Source organism: Rhinichthys klamathensis, unplaced genomic scaffold, assembly GCF_029890125.1.
Source record: "Rhinichthys klamathensis goyatoka isolate OS25496 unplaced genomic scaffold, OSU_Roscu_1.1 h1tg000104l_1, whole genome shotgun sequence".
Classification (NCBI taxonomy): Eukaryota; Metazoa; Chordata; class Actinopteri; order Cypriniformes; family Leuciscidae; genus Rhinichthys; species Rhinichthys klamathensis.
Window position 1 is genome coordinate 3,234,841 of NW_026606643.1, and position 16,436 is coordinate 3,251,276.

The 16,436-nt window shown below is 40.8% G+C and overlaps 1 protein-coding gene across 1 annotated transcript in view; it reads left to right on the top strand.

Moving 5' to 3' along the window:
* The window catches only part of itga1 (integrin, alpha 1), a 60,866-nt gene that overhangs the window by 29,394 nt on the left and 15,036 nt on the right, over window positions 1-16,436 (top strand). Inside the window, exons 12-28 of the mRNA XM_056253246.1 lie at window positions 1,451-1,593; window positions 5,548-5,691; window positions 6,343-6,603; window positions 6,803-6,933; window positions 7,588-7,751; window positions 7,833-7,969; window positions 9,581-9,691; window positions 11,891-11,967; window positions 12,335-12,461; window positions 12,632-12,712; window positions 12,791-12,867; window positions 12,994-13,083; window positions 13,284-13,392; window positions 15,370-15,483; window positions 15,565-15,669; window positions 15,752-15,862; window positions 15,967-16,062. Of these exons, the coding sequence (XP_056109221.1) occupies window positions 1,451-1,593; window positions 5,548-5,691; window positions 6,343-6,603; window positions 6,803-6,933; window positions 7,588-7,751; window positions 7,833-7,969; window positions 9,581-9,691; window positions 11,891-11,967; window positions 12,335-12,461; window positions 12,632-12,712; window positions 12,791-12,867; window positions 12,994-13,083; window positions 13,284-13,392; window positions 15,370-15,483; window positions 15,565-15,669; window positions 15,752-15,862; window positions 15,967-16,062 (2,078 nt within the window). The remainder of the gene's footprint in view (window positions 1-1,450; window positions 1,594-5,547; window positions 5,692-6,342; window positions 6,604-6,802; window positions 6,934-7,587; window positions 7,752-7,832; window positions 7,970-9,580; window positions 9,692-11,890; window positions 11,968-12,334; window positions 12,462-12,631; window positions 12,713-12,790; window positions 12,868-12,993; window positions 13,084-13,283; window positions 13,393-15,369; window positions 15,484-15,564; window positions 15,670-15,751; window positions 15,863-15,966; window positions 16,063-16,436) is intronic.

Sequence of the window (16,436 nt, forward strand, 5' to 3'; positions counted from 1 at the left end):
GAGTAGAGAGTGGAGAGAAAATGATGCAGGGAGGGAGAATTGTAGCAAATGTCGTCACAATCGTCATATTTTGAACTAATGTCACCCGTATGAGTACCACAGATCAGTGTGTTTGAGATTGTGTCCCATCCCTGGAAATAAGCTTAGACTTGGCTTTGTCACAGCATTGGTAACTAGCTACACCTCTGAACTTCATACCTAGTTAAGGCATGTTAAAGGATTAGTTCACCCAAAAATGAAAATTATGTCATTAATGACTCACCCTCATGTCGTTCCAAGCCCGTAAGACTTCCGTTCATCTTCGGAACACAGTTTAAGATATTTTAGATTTAGTCCGAGAGTTTTCTGTCCCTCCATTGGAAATGTATGTACGGTATACTGTCCTTGTCCAGAAAGGAAACAAAAGACATCATCAAAGTAGTCCATGTGACATCAGTGGGTTAGTTAGAATGTTTTGAAGCATCGAAAATACATTTTGGTCCAAAATAACAAAAACTACGCCTTTTAAACATTGTATTCTCTTCCGGTTCTGCGTTCACGAGTCCGCAGTGACGCTGGTGACGTAAGATCTTTTACTGCGGACAGAACCGGAAGACAATACAATGTTTAATAAAGTCATAGTTTTTGTTATTTTTGGACCAAAATTTATTTTCGAGGCTTCAAAACATTCTAACTAACCCACTGATGTCACATGGACTACTTTGATGATGTCTGTATTTCCTTTCTGGACAAGGACAGAATACCGTACATACATTTTCAATGGAGGGACAGAAAACTCTCGGACTAAATCTAAAATATCTTAAACTGTGTTCCGAAGATGAACGGAGGTCTTACGGGCTTGGAACGACATGAGGGTGAGTCATTAATGACATAATTTTCATTTTTGGGTGAACTAACCCTTTAAGTGTTAGGCCAAGGCCATGAATGATTATACTTCTTGGGTACCAATAGTCAACAATAAAAATGCTGTATGTGCATATCAGAATGTTACATGCTTCATAAAATTTGTCTCAGAGAGGCAGGGAAGCTTATTATAGAAGACAGTATTGTGGTAGTAGTCTAAACACATTGTCACAATCTTCTGCCATCCCATAAACACTCACACGGTAAGTGCAAATGCTCACACTCTCTGCACATCCCCTTTTAAGGATGTCGCTCCAGAGTGAAACAAAGGGAGTGACTTGAAATTACTCTGCCTGATAAACATGTTTGGAGAACGAGCTGCGCAGAAGCGCCGTTTCGCAAATGCTGATTTGAAGAAAAAGATTTACAATCAGTCAAGTTGGTTTATTCTAACATTACTCCCAACGATGTCTGTGTCCTCGATAATGAAACCGTTTATGATTTCAGCCCCAGCTGTTTCATATTAAGCGTGTAGACTACTGTAAATTGTTTTAGAGATTGGGTTAGCTGTGTGGTAGTAAAGATTGCAGTCTGGTTTTGCTTGCAGGTTATGATGTGCAGTCAGCGTACACACCCAATGGAGTGCTGTACATCACAGGAGCACCACGGTTTAACCACAGCGGGCGTGTCATGGTGTACCGCTTCGACGGAGAAAATTTCACCATAATACAGACGTTGAAAGGAGAGCAGGTATATATTTATAATCACAATCTCTGAGCAATTTTTTTGGTGGATCTCTCAAAAATAGATGACATTTCACCCCTAAATAAAAAATAAATAAAAAAATTCAATATTATAAATAAATAAATTCAAAATTAATTGTAAAATCCCAATATCAAAAGAAAATAGACATTTAAAAAGAAGAACTGGGGGATCTGGTGTGTGGCAAGCACAGCGGGGTCAAGAGCAGTGAGAACAGAGCGAGACTGGTGGCGCGAGTGCTAATGAACATCACCTACGAGCCCCACGGAGGAGATCTAGAAGCATAAAAGGAGGAGTGACAACAGTGAAGGATGAGAGAGGACCAGGCCTGGACTTTCTGTTGTTGTGTTTTAGTTTAACGTAGCTGGTTCTCACCTCCTCCTTCCCTTATTAATGAACTTTGTTACATGGTGGTACTTTGGTTAGACCTGGACAACATTTATGGCTCGATGCCCCACAAGCTGGTGCAGGAAACACTAGAGAGGCACCAAGTTTCAACCTCAGTTGAAAGATACCTCATCCTGGATTACTACAGTGACTTCAGCCTGAATCTCTTCAGGATCAACAACATCAGAGTGGCACCGACTGCATGTGGGAATCATCATGCACTGTACCATCTCAGTGATCCTGTTTATTCTGGTGATGAACATGCTGGTGAAATCTTCAGAACTAGAGTGCAGAGGCCCCAAGTCTAAGTCTGGGATCCACCAACCACCAATTTGCATGAATGACTTAACAGTGACCACTGAGTCGAGCCTGGATGCAGCCGGGTCTTGAAGGAGCCAGAGAGGCTAAAGAGATGGGCCAGAATGTCATTTAAAGCCTGAAAAATCACGATCCATCATGTCAAAGAAAGGTAGAGTTGTGAATATGTTTCCTGTTCTCGATCTCAAAAGTACCTGTCACGGGAGAGAAACACAAGATCCTGTTGCGAATGAAAAGGCAGTTTATTAAGTAAACAGAGAAATATCAAGGCAGGATGAACTGATGCAGAGGTGCAGGTCGGAGTTCAGGTCTTGGCAGCAAGGAGACTGCAATGTGCTGAAGTCCGATGATCCCCGTAGAAATCAACCAATCGTGAACAGAGCAGATAGTCCAAAACTAGAGCAGGCAGGTAACATGGGAACTGGAGACAGAGAACCACTGACAGGGCAAGGAGACAAAACGTGAACCTCAGAATGATCTGACAATGAACACGACTGAACACAAGACTACTTATAGGACACATTAACGAGCCGCACCTGCAGCTGATCTGATAGCTCATCAGCGCAGTTGGTATCTAAGCGACGCTGATAGGCAATTAGACCAGGACAGTACATACAAACATAAACAGGCAAACCTGCGAACTGTGACAGTACCATTCTCTACTCTCTCATACCCCTTTTCCACCAGAATGTTTCGCATACCGGAGCCAGAGCCTGTTCTCGCCCAGGCAAACTGTAGCCTATCGCGAACCGGCTGCGTGTTTCCACAGACTTGAAGAACGTTGACTTGACGTAAGGCTACTATGTGTTGTTAACCTGTCTATAACCAGTCTAAAAAAACATTGCACATCCTGGTGTTTGTGCAGGAAGTGTGGCACTTCTGTTTTGCTGTACACAGTTCCGGGAGTGATTCTGCCGGTACTCTCATCTGTCCTTTTCGTAGAAAAACTGAAACGTTGATTCACTCGCTCTCTCGCACACTGGGTTCGAGACCGGTATGTTTTTAGGGCTGGAGTTGAACCGATCCATCTGTCCTGGGAACCCCCTTCTCTGCGGTAGAAATGCTTGGAACTGTTCGAGAATGGACAAAGGCCGGGAAACCGCACCGGAACCGTGTCGTTGCAAAAGGGGTATCAGAGAAGCTTGTAAAAAGTTGGGGGAGATCTTTGACTGTAACATTAAGGATACAGCATCCTTTAAGAACACCTGTGAGGAGGTGGAGGCATAGCTGAAAGAAGGTGATCAGTCAGGTTTCCCCAGAAGATTTAAGACGTGGATTTCCCAACATAGGATTCTACCAAGGATCCCATGTTGGCCAACACCCCATTATGGCCAATGCCTCTCTATGAGTTCCTGATCTCCACCATTTCAGATCTGGAGAGGAGAATTAGTTGCGACTTGAGTGGATGGAACAGTTGCTGAGGAGGAGTGGTCCAGCAGAACAATGGGAATGATACAGCAAGATGCCTGGACTAGTTGGGAACAAGCTTTGGAGAGAAAGATCTCATGGACAGACCTGTAGCGGCCAGAGCCACACCGCATCAGGTTCCTGGGCTAGGCGGTCTATGATGTTCTTCCAAGCCCATCCAACCTGCACCACTGGAGCCTATCAGTCACACCAGCCTGCTCCTTTTGCCAGAGAAAGGGGACACTAGAGCATATCCTCAGCTGCTGCTGCTCAAAGGCCCTGGTGGATGGCCAGTTCCACTGACAGCATGACCAAGTGTTCAAGACCATTGCAGAAAGCCTCAGTAGCACCATCATCAGCTCCCAGAGGCCAAATCTCTCAAAGAAAACCATCAGCTTCATTAGAGCTGGAGAAAATCCAAGGACAACACCTAAAGTAGCTGCAGGGCTTCTTAATACAGCGCAGGGCTGGCAGCTGACAGTGGACTTGGGTCAGAACTCAGGTTCCCTCAGCATGTTGTCAAGACCACCCTTAGACCTGACATCCTTCTGGTGTCAGAAGCAATGAAGAATATTGTCCTGCTGAAGCTTACAGTGCAACATGGAGGATGTGACTGACACACACAAGGATGGGGAGCAAGGTGCTACCTGTGGAGGTAGGGTGCGAGGCTTGGAAGGACAGTCCTTCTTTAGGGCTTATACTGCACACGGCATAACAGGCGAAAGGAAGAGGAGGGTCATCTATAACTGTACAGAGGCCGCAAAATAAAAACCTTCAGGTGGCTCTGGATCAAGAGAGCAGATCCATGGGAGAGTGGGAAGACCTTGGGAAACATCACTGATGATGTGCCCTAGCATAGCATCAGAAGATGTTTCATTACAACTCACCCTAAAATAAAATAAAATAAAAATTAATGAAATACATTTTAAAACAAGCTTAGATCACATTTCAACCCTAAATTAAAAATAAATGATATAAAGAAATTGTATTTTATTTCATTTTATTTTACGAAAAAAAATCAATAGAAAAAAATCTGAAATTAAAATTACTCTTTTGAGTGTTTTGTCATTACCATTGTAGATGGACATTGTACCTCAGTAGATTTTCATTACTGCAATTTAGTAATAGTGTTACAGTAAAAAAAAATCTTTTGATTTTTGTTTAAATTATTTTATATATACAAAGTTCTGTCATGAAACTTTAGATGGGGGAAACTTTAGAACTCTGTCATGAGACTTTAGATATATACAAAGTTCTGTCATGAAACTTTAGATGGGGTCCTGTTCTCTGTTCGGGCCTCTGTACTCTGTACAGATCTCATCGTTGTCTATAGGGCACAGCTGATTGGTTCCTGCTGCATTAGTAGCCAATGAGCTCGCTGCTCAACTTTCAAATAATTGGGTAGCATTTGCCTTAGCAGTGCAGCGTGCTTTCAGAAACCCTCCACCTTCCCCAGCTCCACCTGTACTGATCTGCTACGGGTAATTCATGTACGCTATATTGTACAGCAGCAGCATGTCTTACTTGCTCACATCAGCATGTTGTGTATGTAATGGCAGTAGCAAGTCCCGTATTTGCTCTGCAGCAACAGCAATAACCTACAGCACAGCAGCAATAAAGCAGCAGCAGCAGCGAAGCAGATCTATCCGCCAAGACCAAATATATCAACATGGTCATACCCATTACCATGCCAATGCACTTCGAGAGTTGTCATGACAGAACTATATATATAAAGCATATTTCTGTTTCATATTGTAATTTATCATTTTGTGTTTAAATTGCAGTTTCATTCTCAATGGTATATATTTTTTTTTGTCATGCTTTTCTTAGATCGGCTCGTATTTCGGCAGCGTCCTCCAGACACATGACATTGACCGTGACAATTACACTGACATCCTTCTGGTCGGATCTCCCATGTATATGGGTCCAGAGAGAGACGAACAAGGTCAAGTCTACGTCTACAAACTCAATGAGGTGTGTGTCTTTAATCTGTGTGTGATATGCCTCATTCCACATACTGAAAACACGTGTAGGGGAGTGTAGTACCTTCATTCCAGCCCGGGAGCATGTGGTAGCAGTAAATTTGGATCTGTCTTCAGGGAGTGTGTGTTGCGTTGGTGTTCAGCCTGAGATAAGTGGTCCCAGAGCAAGGGAAGGGTTGGAATGAGAGCTTGGCATCATGGGAGTGGAAATCGAATGAAACTGTAATATCTCCAGCAAAATACCAGCCTCTGTGGAGCACCTGCTCTCAAGAGCTTCCAAATAATGGTGTAAATGGAGCAATTTCTATCGGTTTTGCCTGTTGGTCAGTGTTTCTTTGTGAAGCATTTTAGTACACTTTATAGAGCCTACATATTATTTGTTTTGTTTTGTTTTTTCTCCAAGATTTTCAAATCACTGAATATACAGACTTCTTGTTTATTTGCATATTGAATTGTCATTTGTCTTTTCTTGCCTGTTTAACTCCATCTGTTTAATCATCTTTGCAACAATTTTATATTTTCTTGAAATTTCCATTGGAACCTACATTTCTTTTTACCTATATCTTCAACCACGAGACTGTAGGCCACGCTGAGAGCTGCAGTATCTCAGGCATTTACTCTGTGTCAAAATTGTTACCCTCAGGATGGGCTGTTTGAGCATGAGATGACGCTGAAGCCGGTCAATCAGACCTGTTGTACTGCTAACTCTCAGAGCAACTGTAAAAGCTTCAGTAAGAACGAGCCCTGCGGCTCACGCTTCGGCACTGCAATCGCTGCCGTTCCTGACCTCAACCTGGACGGCTTTAATGACATAGTGATCGGATCGCCTTTGGAGAACGACCACAGAGGGGCGGTGTATATTTACCACGGTTCTCAGAAATCAATAAAGGAGAAGTATGTTCAGGTAAGGAATCTTGACAGCATATCATCAAGTGGTCTTTAACATTGTGGTGGTTAGAAAGACAGACCCCCTGTATAAACATATTGCTTTTTAACATGTGTACAGTAAGATTAATATTTAATGTTTACATTGTATTTGTGATAAACTGCAGAGCTATTCAAATATGAATTATTGATGTACAGAGTCACTTGTTTGTGTTTAGCGAATTGCTGCTGGAGGAGATGGAGAGAGCATGAAGTTCTTTGGCCAATCAATTCACGGCATCATGGATTTGAATGGTGATGGCATCATTGACGTCACTATCGGAGGAATAGGAGGGGCCGCACTTTATTGGTGAGTGTGTTTGACTTAAAGTGTCATTTTTATGTGAGTGAATCTATTCTGTAGTGCAACATTTTAAATTCCCACTACTGTCTGGATCTAAAAAAGCCATGGGTATGAAACATGAACTCGCTACCCTCTGGATGTCTGTCTTCCTGGTTCCCACCCACAGCAGCTGTCTCAAATCTGGACCTGAGCCTAAACATCCCACATTGTAGAGGCTTGTCCGTCAGGGGTTATGTCCCTCCGCTACGACCCATTTCTGCTGGGCTCCGAATCTGTGTGAGAGTGCCTCCAAGCACGAAATAAACTCTTGGCAAGCGTTTCCTTTCTTAGATTCCCCTGTAGAGATCAGAGATTCCAGAGTGGCCACAAAATGACCCCAAATGCTGAGACTCTGCGACTGTAGAGCAAAGCCATGGATTCTAGTGACCTCTGCCATCTTCACTCCCCAAGCTGCAACACCAGCCTTTTAGGAGCTCTCCATTCGCCTCTAATTGACCACATATTACATTTTTTGGAGACCATCTGAAGTGTTTAGTTGGACTGAAATCAGTCTATGATCTACGAACCAGCTGTTGTTGTACGGAATGAAATGACACACCTAGTAATCCTCCAAATGCTGCTCCATTCACACAAACATCTTGTTGAATTCGTTTAATCCAGGTCTCGGGATGTTGCAGAGCTTCGTGCCGATATGACCTTCGACCCAAGCAAGATCAATCTGCAGCAGACCTGTCAGGTCCACGGGAGGACCACAGTATGTGTGAAGACCAAAGTGTGTTTCAAATATCGAATGAAGTCTGACAAAGACACAATCACAGGAACTCGTGAGTCACTGATGCTCTTTCTTTATGTTTTGCCAATCAAGTCTTTAATGTTCTGTGTTTTTAAATGCCGTTTCCCTTCAGTCATCAGGTATAATTTAACGGTGGACTCGCTGAGAGCGATTGCCAGAGGACGGTTTAACGAAACAGAGGACAGGAGATTGCAGAAGATCGAGTTGATCGTCAACGAGCTTTGCAGAGAGCACATCTTCTACACGTCGGCAAGTAAATCAGTTTTTCATATATAGTATAGACCTTAGTTATGTTAGACACCATATTGAATTGAACTCTTACAGTCTTTACAATGCAATGCACTGTATAAGGGTTCTGGATCTGTTCTAAAACTGTTTCATGGAGTTTCACGCACTGTATTCTGTCCCTCACAGCCTCGTTTTCATTCCTGTCAAAACTTAAATATGGCGCTACCCTGACTGAGGTCTGTCAGGGCTGCACAAACTTCTGTCTTGTGATTTTAGCTTTTCTTTGTGTACAGTATATGGTGTTTGTGTGAATGTATTTTTATAAAGAAGCGGCGCTACTAACTTAACTACAATTTTCAGTAGCATGACAGTAGGGCTGCTCGAGTATGTCAAAAACCATTAGGGTAAAATCGAAATCCAAAATCAATTACGATGAATCGCACAGCCCTACATGACAGTAACTTAGTAGTGTAGCTTTTCCAGTAACAAGTTACTTTTTCAAACAAGTAACAATGTAGCGCATAAAAAAGTCAAGCAAATAAGGCGATAATCAAAATAGATGTTTGTAGATGTAAAGATGTTTATAGTTATTAGTTGTTTATTTATTTAAAATGATATTAATGCGTACAATTACTTGAATAGACATATTCTGTGATGAATTTTTGAATTAAAATGAATTTTGATATTTTTCAGGGGTGTGAAGTGAAAAATGTCAGGTTGGTACAACCGTCCTGATGTCATAATGAAGAAAAATACCTCATTATCACAATCTTTAATTATTATTATTATTATTATTATTATTTATTTTTGGCATAATCTTTAATTATTATTTATTTGAAAAGAAAAAGCAATGATTAATTGTTGTTAAAATATTATAAACTTTTTAAAAACGTCGTCCGTCATGCGGTGCTACCAACAGGGAAAAAAAACACAAAACAGGAAATGGTATCATTGGTCAATAAGCCTCTTACAGTACCAGATAATTCGACATTTTCAGAGCATAAGATGTATTAAATATGTTCAAATGTCTTCTTGAATGTAATGTGTTTGGCTTTGAATAAACGTATCTGCCAAATCTATAAATGTAAAGCAGTGGTAGCTTGCGACGCAGACTGTACACTCCCTCCCTGTTTGTGCAGACTGGCTTCTTATAAAACCAGCCCCCGTTCTTCTCTGAAACCATTAACTGTGTATCTGTTTGCCTCTGATCTAGCTCATGTTACGTTTAACGTCTCTCAGTAGATAAAGAGCATAAAACTAAGCGTTTAAAAGTAGACGACTTGAGTTTAATAAAAGCCAGAGTTTCTCTGATCAAAGGCCCGAGGCCGTAAAGTCACTCCCAGCCTCCGTTGAGAGACTACAGCACGTCCCGCTTCAGTGCATGCTTGTCCTCTGAGCTCTAGAGGAAGTAAGCTATCCGAAAAGAACGTGCTGTAAGAGGCGACGCCCCCTTGTGTTAATGATGGACGACTGCAATACTGCATGATCAATATCAGAATATGACCTACAAACCAATAATACAGAGTTGATAATAGGCTGCTATAGCGACAGAATGAATTTGATACCATTTCTGAGTTGTCTGACTGACGTTAAGCTGAAAAAATTTGCAACATCCTTTATTATCCCCCACAGGATAAACTGGATTTCAGAGACCCCATTATGGTCACGCTGGAATTCGGTTTAGTGGATGAAGACAAGGGTCCAGTCCTAGACGGGGAATTACCGACGTCACTCAACAAGACTGTAAGATCTCATTCTCGTTCCTGTTGCCGAATCTGATCTGAGGTTTATACGTGTAGGTCAGAGTGTAACATTCACTGCTCCAGTAACCGCTCCACTTATAACGCTCATTAAAAGAAGGAGTAAATGTGGGTGGCAGCTGTAAGTTAGTCTAATGAAGTCTCTCTAATTTTACAAGCGCTGAGAGATTTTCTCCATGTTTGCTCTCTCACGCGCAGTTATAATGAGATTTTGATTAGCAGAAACTGTAATGGGCTGGCATAGGGAATGCCAAGACTTTTCACAATGGCCAAATTAATTTGTTTATTTTATAACCAATTTTGGATGTGCATATAATAGTGATGGGAGATACTAGGCTTTTCAAAACTTTGAATCAATTGAACCAATTGCTTCGTAAAATGATTCTGTTTCAAAGAGCTCAAAATGCCACACGCTATGTCTTATTTTATTAAAGCTGATTAAAAATGATCCAAAATAAATCTTTGAGCAAGTACATAACCAGCCAGTGTTCAAAACTATCTGCTTGCCTTAGCTCGATTCAAAACGGTAAGCTTGTAATAATGTTTTTAATTCCAGTGGTACTGGTGGATTTCCGCGGGAGATTCGAGCATGTCTTTGCGTCATTACATCACATCTGTACACATAAAGAAGGAGTCCCGGCTTGTATAGCCTTTTCTCACAGCACTTGAGATAATTAAACTTATCAATTTGATGGCGGATCCAGAAAGGTTCAAACGACAATCACCAGTGACAACAGACTCACCCGCTGTAAAATGCAAAAGACTTCGTTCGGACTTCGGAGTGGCTACAGAAAAAAAGAGACTGAAACCGCCCATGCGAAAACAAGGATAATATCGGAGGGGCATTACATGTAGTCACGCAATGCCGACGTTGTTAACATTAACAATTTGAGAACAAAGTATAATTCGCACGGTTTGACGTGATATGACAAGCGATCGTTAGATTTAATCAGCGCGATTTACAGCAATGCCTTTTTTTCCCTTAGTTGGTCAGAACATAAGCTGATGTTACTTACTTGTTCAGATGACATTTTCCGGTGAAAATTCTTATGTTGGTCATACTTCCAAAAAGTAGAATCTGTGATTCCGAATGACAGTATCCACAGCGGCGCGGCGACTGACAGCCGCACACTCTCCTCAAAACATTGTGTTCATCCGCGCTGTGTCGTGTCGAGGCACAACTCACGTAAAGCTGATAATTCCGTGAATAACTGTAATTGCAGATTTCGAACAGAGATGGCGACAAAGAGGAAAAACTACAGACTGCAGCTTTAAATTTCTAGGACTTGTTTTGTTTGTTTTATAGAGAGCTTGGTCAATCTAACCAATAACTAACTCTTCCTTTTTATTATACAAATGTGTCATTAAATGTCAACAAATTTATAAAATTAATCAGAGATCAGGAAAAGGTCATATAGACACTGGCTCACGTGTTCACAGAGATTGCCACTGAAATTCGAACCATTGAAATTTAGAAACTTTTCGAAGCAGTTATGACGTAAAGAAGCCTTGTTTAACGAAATCACATGACTTCGGGTGTGTTTGACTTGAAGCGGCGCTGAGCAGACCGATCGGTGTATGACATCAAAGTACAGCGAGAGCAGACCTATAGCTGCATTTCCACCGCAGGAACTTTCCCCAGGATCTAGGGACTTTGGGAATTTTGGGACTTTGGGAACAGGCAACATTGGTATTATATGCATAGGCCTACAGTATAGTGGGGGATTAAACACGTTGGGTTGTGATAGGCTGGAATGGAACTGGAGGTTTCTTAACTCAATGTTTTATTCCCAAGCAGACAGCTTTGCCAGCTCACGAGATAAGGTTATCAGGAGGAAGAGCCGGTTTTCCTGGAGACATCCCTGAGCAGTGTTTGCCAGTGCTACTCCCTGACGTTCTGTTGTTCTTGTCCTCCCTTCAGAAAAAGCACTCAAACAAGAAAACAATTCCTGACACAAATATTTGCGGGAAACTGTTGGCTTAATGCTTGTAATTAAATGGCATCGTTGGAAAAGGGAGTGAAACGAAATCTGGCAGGAAAATTATTTAGAAATGTTTTGCCAAACATTGTTTAGCAAACTTAAAGGGATGAAGATGTTTTGAAGTGTGTTTTTACAACCATTCAAGCACGTCAGAATAATTCTTCCTTTATTACTTTACTTTGTATTTTCTTTCGCTCTAGATCGCATTAGTAGACTGCGGGAATGATGACAAGTGTGTTGCTAATCTACACCTTAAAGCCACTGCAAACATCTCAAGGTATTAATAGTAACTTTTAAAATGTATTCGGTCTTCATGTTATTTTCCTAAAATGTCTTTCTGATTCTTCTGTCTTTAATATAATTATTGTTGTAGATTGACAAAATTATGACAGGACTATGTCATTGTGGCTGTTTTATTCATATTGTAAATGTTTTCTGGTGTATTCCAATGTATTTAGTCAATTCTTGTCGTCTGCTGCCCCCTTCTGTTGACTTTAGAAAGAATAAATATTCCCTGTTGGGTTGTCCTGTTATTTTCATCAGACTCAGATTTGTCCACAAGGCATGGAACAGGATAACAGAAGCAAACTAGAGCACTGGATGCAAACTGACTTTGTCTATCTCTTATTTCTGTATATTTATAGTCTTCTCATAAAAAGCAACCAAGAGAAGTTTTATGTCAACATCAACGTCCGCAACAGTGGAGACAATGCTTATAATACCAGGGTTACACTGAGCCACACGGAAAATATCAACTATGTGAAAGTTGAGGTAAGTCAACTGTAATGGCATCATGTAAATAACAGTGGGTTTTAGATACTGTAGATCAGTCAGTGCCGGTTGGTCTAACAAATCAGTGAATGTTTAAGTCATTTATTACATCTAAAATTTAAAAAAAAATTGGTGACAAAAACAGTTTCTATTTTATTTTATTTTTGCAGCCTAAAGAGAAGGACTGTGAAACAAATAATACCAGAATACTATGTGCAGTTGGATATCCTTTCCTTAAAACTGATAAAACGGTGAGATTTGCCTCTGCAATCAAATTAGCATTGTTATATTTCATTCTGCTTACACTGTTTATCATTTCAATCCAACAGGAAAGCTTCAAAATCCAATTTGAGCCCAATCCCTCTCATATTCGTAAGGACATTGTGATTAATGTTACTGCAACAACGTAAGAATTACGTTCATGACTACTCCTTTGAAAGTTACCAATGAAATCTTCTTTTTAGTGTTTGACTCACTTGATCAAATAGAGAATAAGGATATTTTGATGTATATAATTAATTTTTCACCACAGTGATAGTGAGGGGTCAGACTCAGCACTGAAAGACTACTTTGTGAGCATCGTCATCCCTGTGAAGCATGAAGCCAACCTGCGATTCATTGCGTAAGTGCCTTAGTTAAACCATCCAATCAGCTTTGCCAAAACCAAAAGAATTGAACTCAACTGAAGTTAACTCTAGATTTAACAAAAGCAGTTTGCACTATTTGTATGGGGTTTTTTTTATGTTAAAAATCATATTTTGTAAAAAAAATTATATAAACCAGAAGTACTGGTCAGATTGTCATTTCATGTTTTTATTGTAGTAACAAGTACATGAAGGAGGACCACATCATATTGAAAGAGAAGGAGACAATACCCAATTTTTTCAACCACACTAGTGTGATCGGAGACGAGGTGAAAATCAGCTACACGGTAAGACTCAAAACCTCAACCTGGAGTTTGAATTACTTCCATCATTTGGTCAAGAGAAAAAAACAAATGAGGAACTGTGAAGGAGAACAATGTCTATGCCATACTGTAGTAGTTCATATAAAACATTGCGTAAACTACAGTATGTCACCATACTGTACATATGAGCGACATACTCTTGGAGTCAAATGGAGTCTGATGCAAATGTGAAATTGACTTGTTTTGGGTGTGGACATGATCCAGATTCATTTAAACTGGTTTAAGTGTGAATGATTTGTTGATCCAGAAATGTAGTTCTGACAAACCGATTTGGCTCAGTGCAACTATGAAATCACAAAGGCTGCGATTATTTTTTTTATGCACGGCTTGTCAGTAAAGCACGGCTCTGTGATTAGTAGTAAACGCTGCTCCAACTGAAACCACTGTGAGTTTGAGTCGCTTATAACCAGTGTTTGGAATAACGCCGTTTAAAAGAATGGCGTTAGGTAACGACGTTATTTTTTCAGTAACGGGGTAATCTAACTAATTACTTTTCCCGTCGTTACAACGCCGTTAACGTTACTGGACGTTAAATGCGATGCGTTACCACGGGCGTCAGTTTGGTTTGAAATGTGCTGGGGACAGATGCATTCGGAAGTGCATTTTCAGAAAAGCTGGGTAGCCTACAAACTGTGCAGTCTCTCTGCTCAACCCGTAAATAAATCATCGATCCACAATTATTGTGTGAGTTCTTGAATGGTCTAGTGGTAGAACTTTCGCCAAGCGTGTCAGAGGTTACTCCTCGCTCCAATAGGTTTTTTTTTTCTCTCATCAAAACTGAATATGTTCATCAGTGGTTACATTCTATATCAAGCAGGGACACGGGACGGTTGAGTGCATTTTATTTTTGTGATTTCACCGGAATGAATAGTCTCCACAACGGCGATAGATTGAAGAGCGCGTCCGAATGAAGACTGCGCGCGCGCCGCCACAAGAGAACAAATGCAGCCGCGGCAACGAGCGCTCAGCTTGAGTTCAAAACCAAAACAATTTAACGCTAGATCTCTTATTTAATAGCGAACTAAATGAATGCTCTGCTAGTTAACTGGAGATGTTTTATTTATTCGTTTCTAAAACTGGTGGGTACAAAATGACTCGTGACAAAATCACGAGTGCGTTTTTGTGCGTTACTATGTATTGATTGAATAAACTGTGTAATCTGAACGCACCCCTGGCTCACACAGCTAGTGAGGAGGTGGGTTAATAAGTGCAGTGAAGTGAAGTGAAGTGAAGTGCAGGATAAACCTCTTGCTGTCTGTCGACATAGCAACTTTTTTTTAACAGTAACGCAAATAGTTACTTTCCCTGGTAACGAGTTACTTTTATTATAGAGTAATTCAGTTACTAACTCAGTTACTTTTTGGAACAAGTAGTGAGTAACTATAACTAATTACTTTTTTAAAGTAACGTTCCCAACACTGCTTATAACGTGCATTTGAAAAAGCAACACGCGTCAAACATCTTTCCAAACATGAGAAGCATTTATGAACCTCTTGTCAAACTAAAGACAACATTTAATACAAAATGTTGTACCGGTACTTAACTCACTTCATTATGACAGTGGAGCATCCTTCTGTGAGATGATGTGGCTCCTTACACAGAATAAGGCACAGAACATATTATTTCATAGTACTCTTTACAATGATAAAGGCTATGTCGATTAGCATTGAAGTATAAATATACTTTATTATCATGAAAGAAGGCTTGTGGAATTACCCGAGAAGGCTTGTGGAACTCCATTTATTGTCGTAGTCGTGTTTATTAGTCATGTTTAATCAAAGCGTTTCAATCTTCTGTTTATTCAGCAACAGCGATAGTATGATGCCCACGGGTATTTCCTGGACGTGCGTTATCGTACTTCTGCGGGGCATATTTGGAGTGTCTGCGCGAGAGCGGCCTCTGGCTTTCAGATTCTGACTGATTTCTGATTGTGTTCAACAGATTGAGAGAGAACCTGAAATGCCGAGTCCTCCACTGCTGCTCACGATAGTGTTCCCGTATCAAACGTCTGCGAAAAACTTGCTGCTGTACCTCACAGATCTCACGCACACAGCGGTAGGTGCTCAGATTCCTCAAGTGGCCCCATTTACATGACTGGCTCAGAAACATCTCAACTGCCTCATTTTGTTCTTATAGAACATCAGCTGCGATGCCAAAAAATGGATGAACCCTTTACTCATCAAGCCTGACAACCCTCATGCAGTGAATCCTAAAAAAGAGTCCTTGAGCGTCTATCTTTTGGTGAGTAAGCATCGCTTTTCTTATGAATATGTGAGTTGGAAATGGGTATCTGATCGCATCTCAATTTTTTTCCGTCTCCCAGAGTTGTAAAGAAGAAAGAAATCCCTGCGTGTCCTTTAGCTGCTCCATCCCTCCTGGAGACTTCAACCAGATCAACAGCACTTTCAGAGTGTGGCGACCCACCTTCATCAAAGTACGCTCTTCCGCTTGAACGTTCACTTTCACGTTCTGCTATGTATGATCTGTCAGTATGCTGTAGTAATATACTTTGCCGTCTGAAAAATGAATCATTTATAGGGAGAATTTGCCAGCATTTACATGGGTGTCGATGCCAAGCTGGAGAACAAGAACACGGACCTGTTTGTGTTAAATGATAACATCAAGGCCAGAGAGGTATGAAAGCAAGCCAGCCCTGGATTCTGCACTGATATCAATATGAGTATAATTTTACATTAAATTCATGACCATTAAGATTACAAATTGCATCAGGCTCAGTCTATATTTAAAAGTGCTGTAAGGGATTTTTTTTTAAACCGCACATAAATTGTTCCTGGTACCAGCCAATTACCTGATCTATATATATGCTTTTTTTTTTAGCAAAAGACATCAAAAACACACATTTTGCCCCAGTTTATGAAACCCTTGGCACTCACTTCTCAGCATGTCTTCTCAGTTCATCATAGGATCATATACTCATGGTGACTGTCAGGCATGTCAGAAAGTGAGTTTGAGTAACTTGTAGATCTGTGCTGACTCGATCCTAAGAC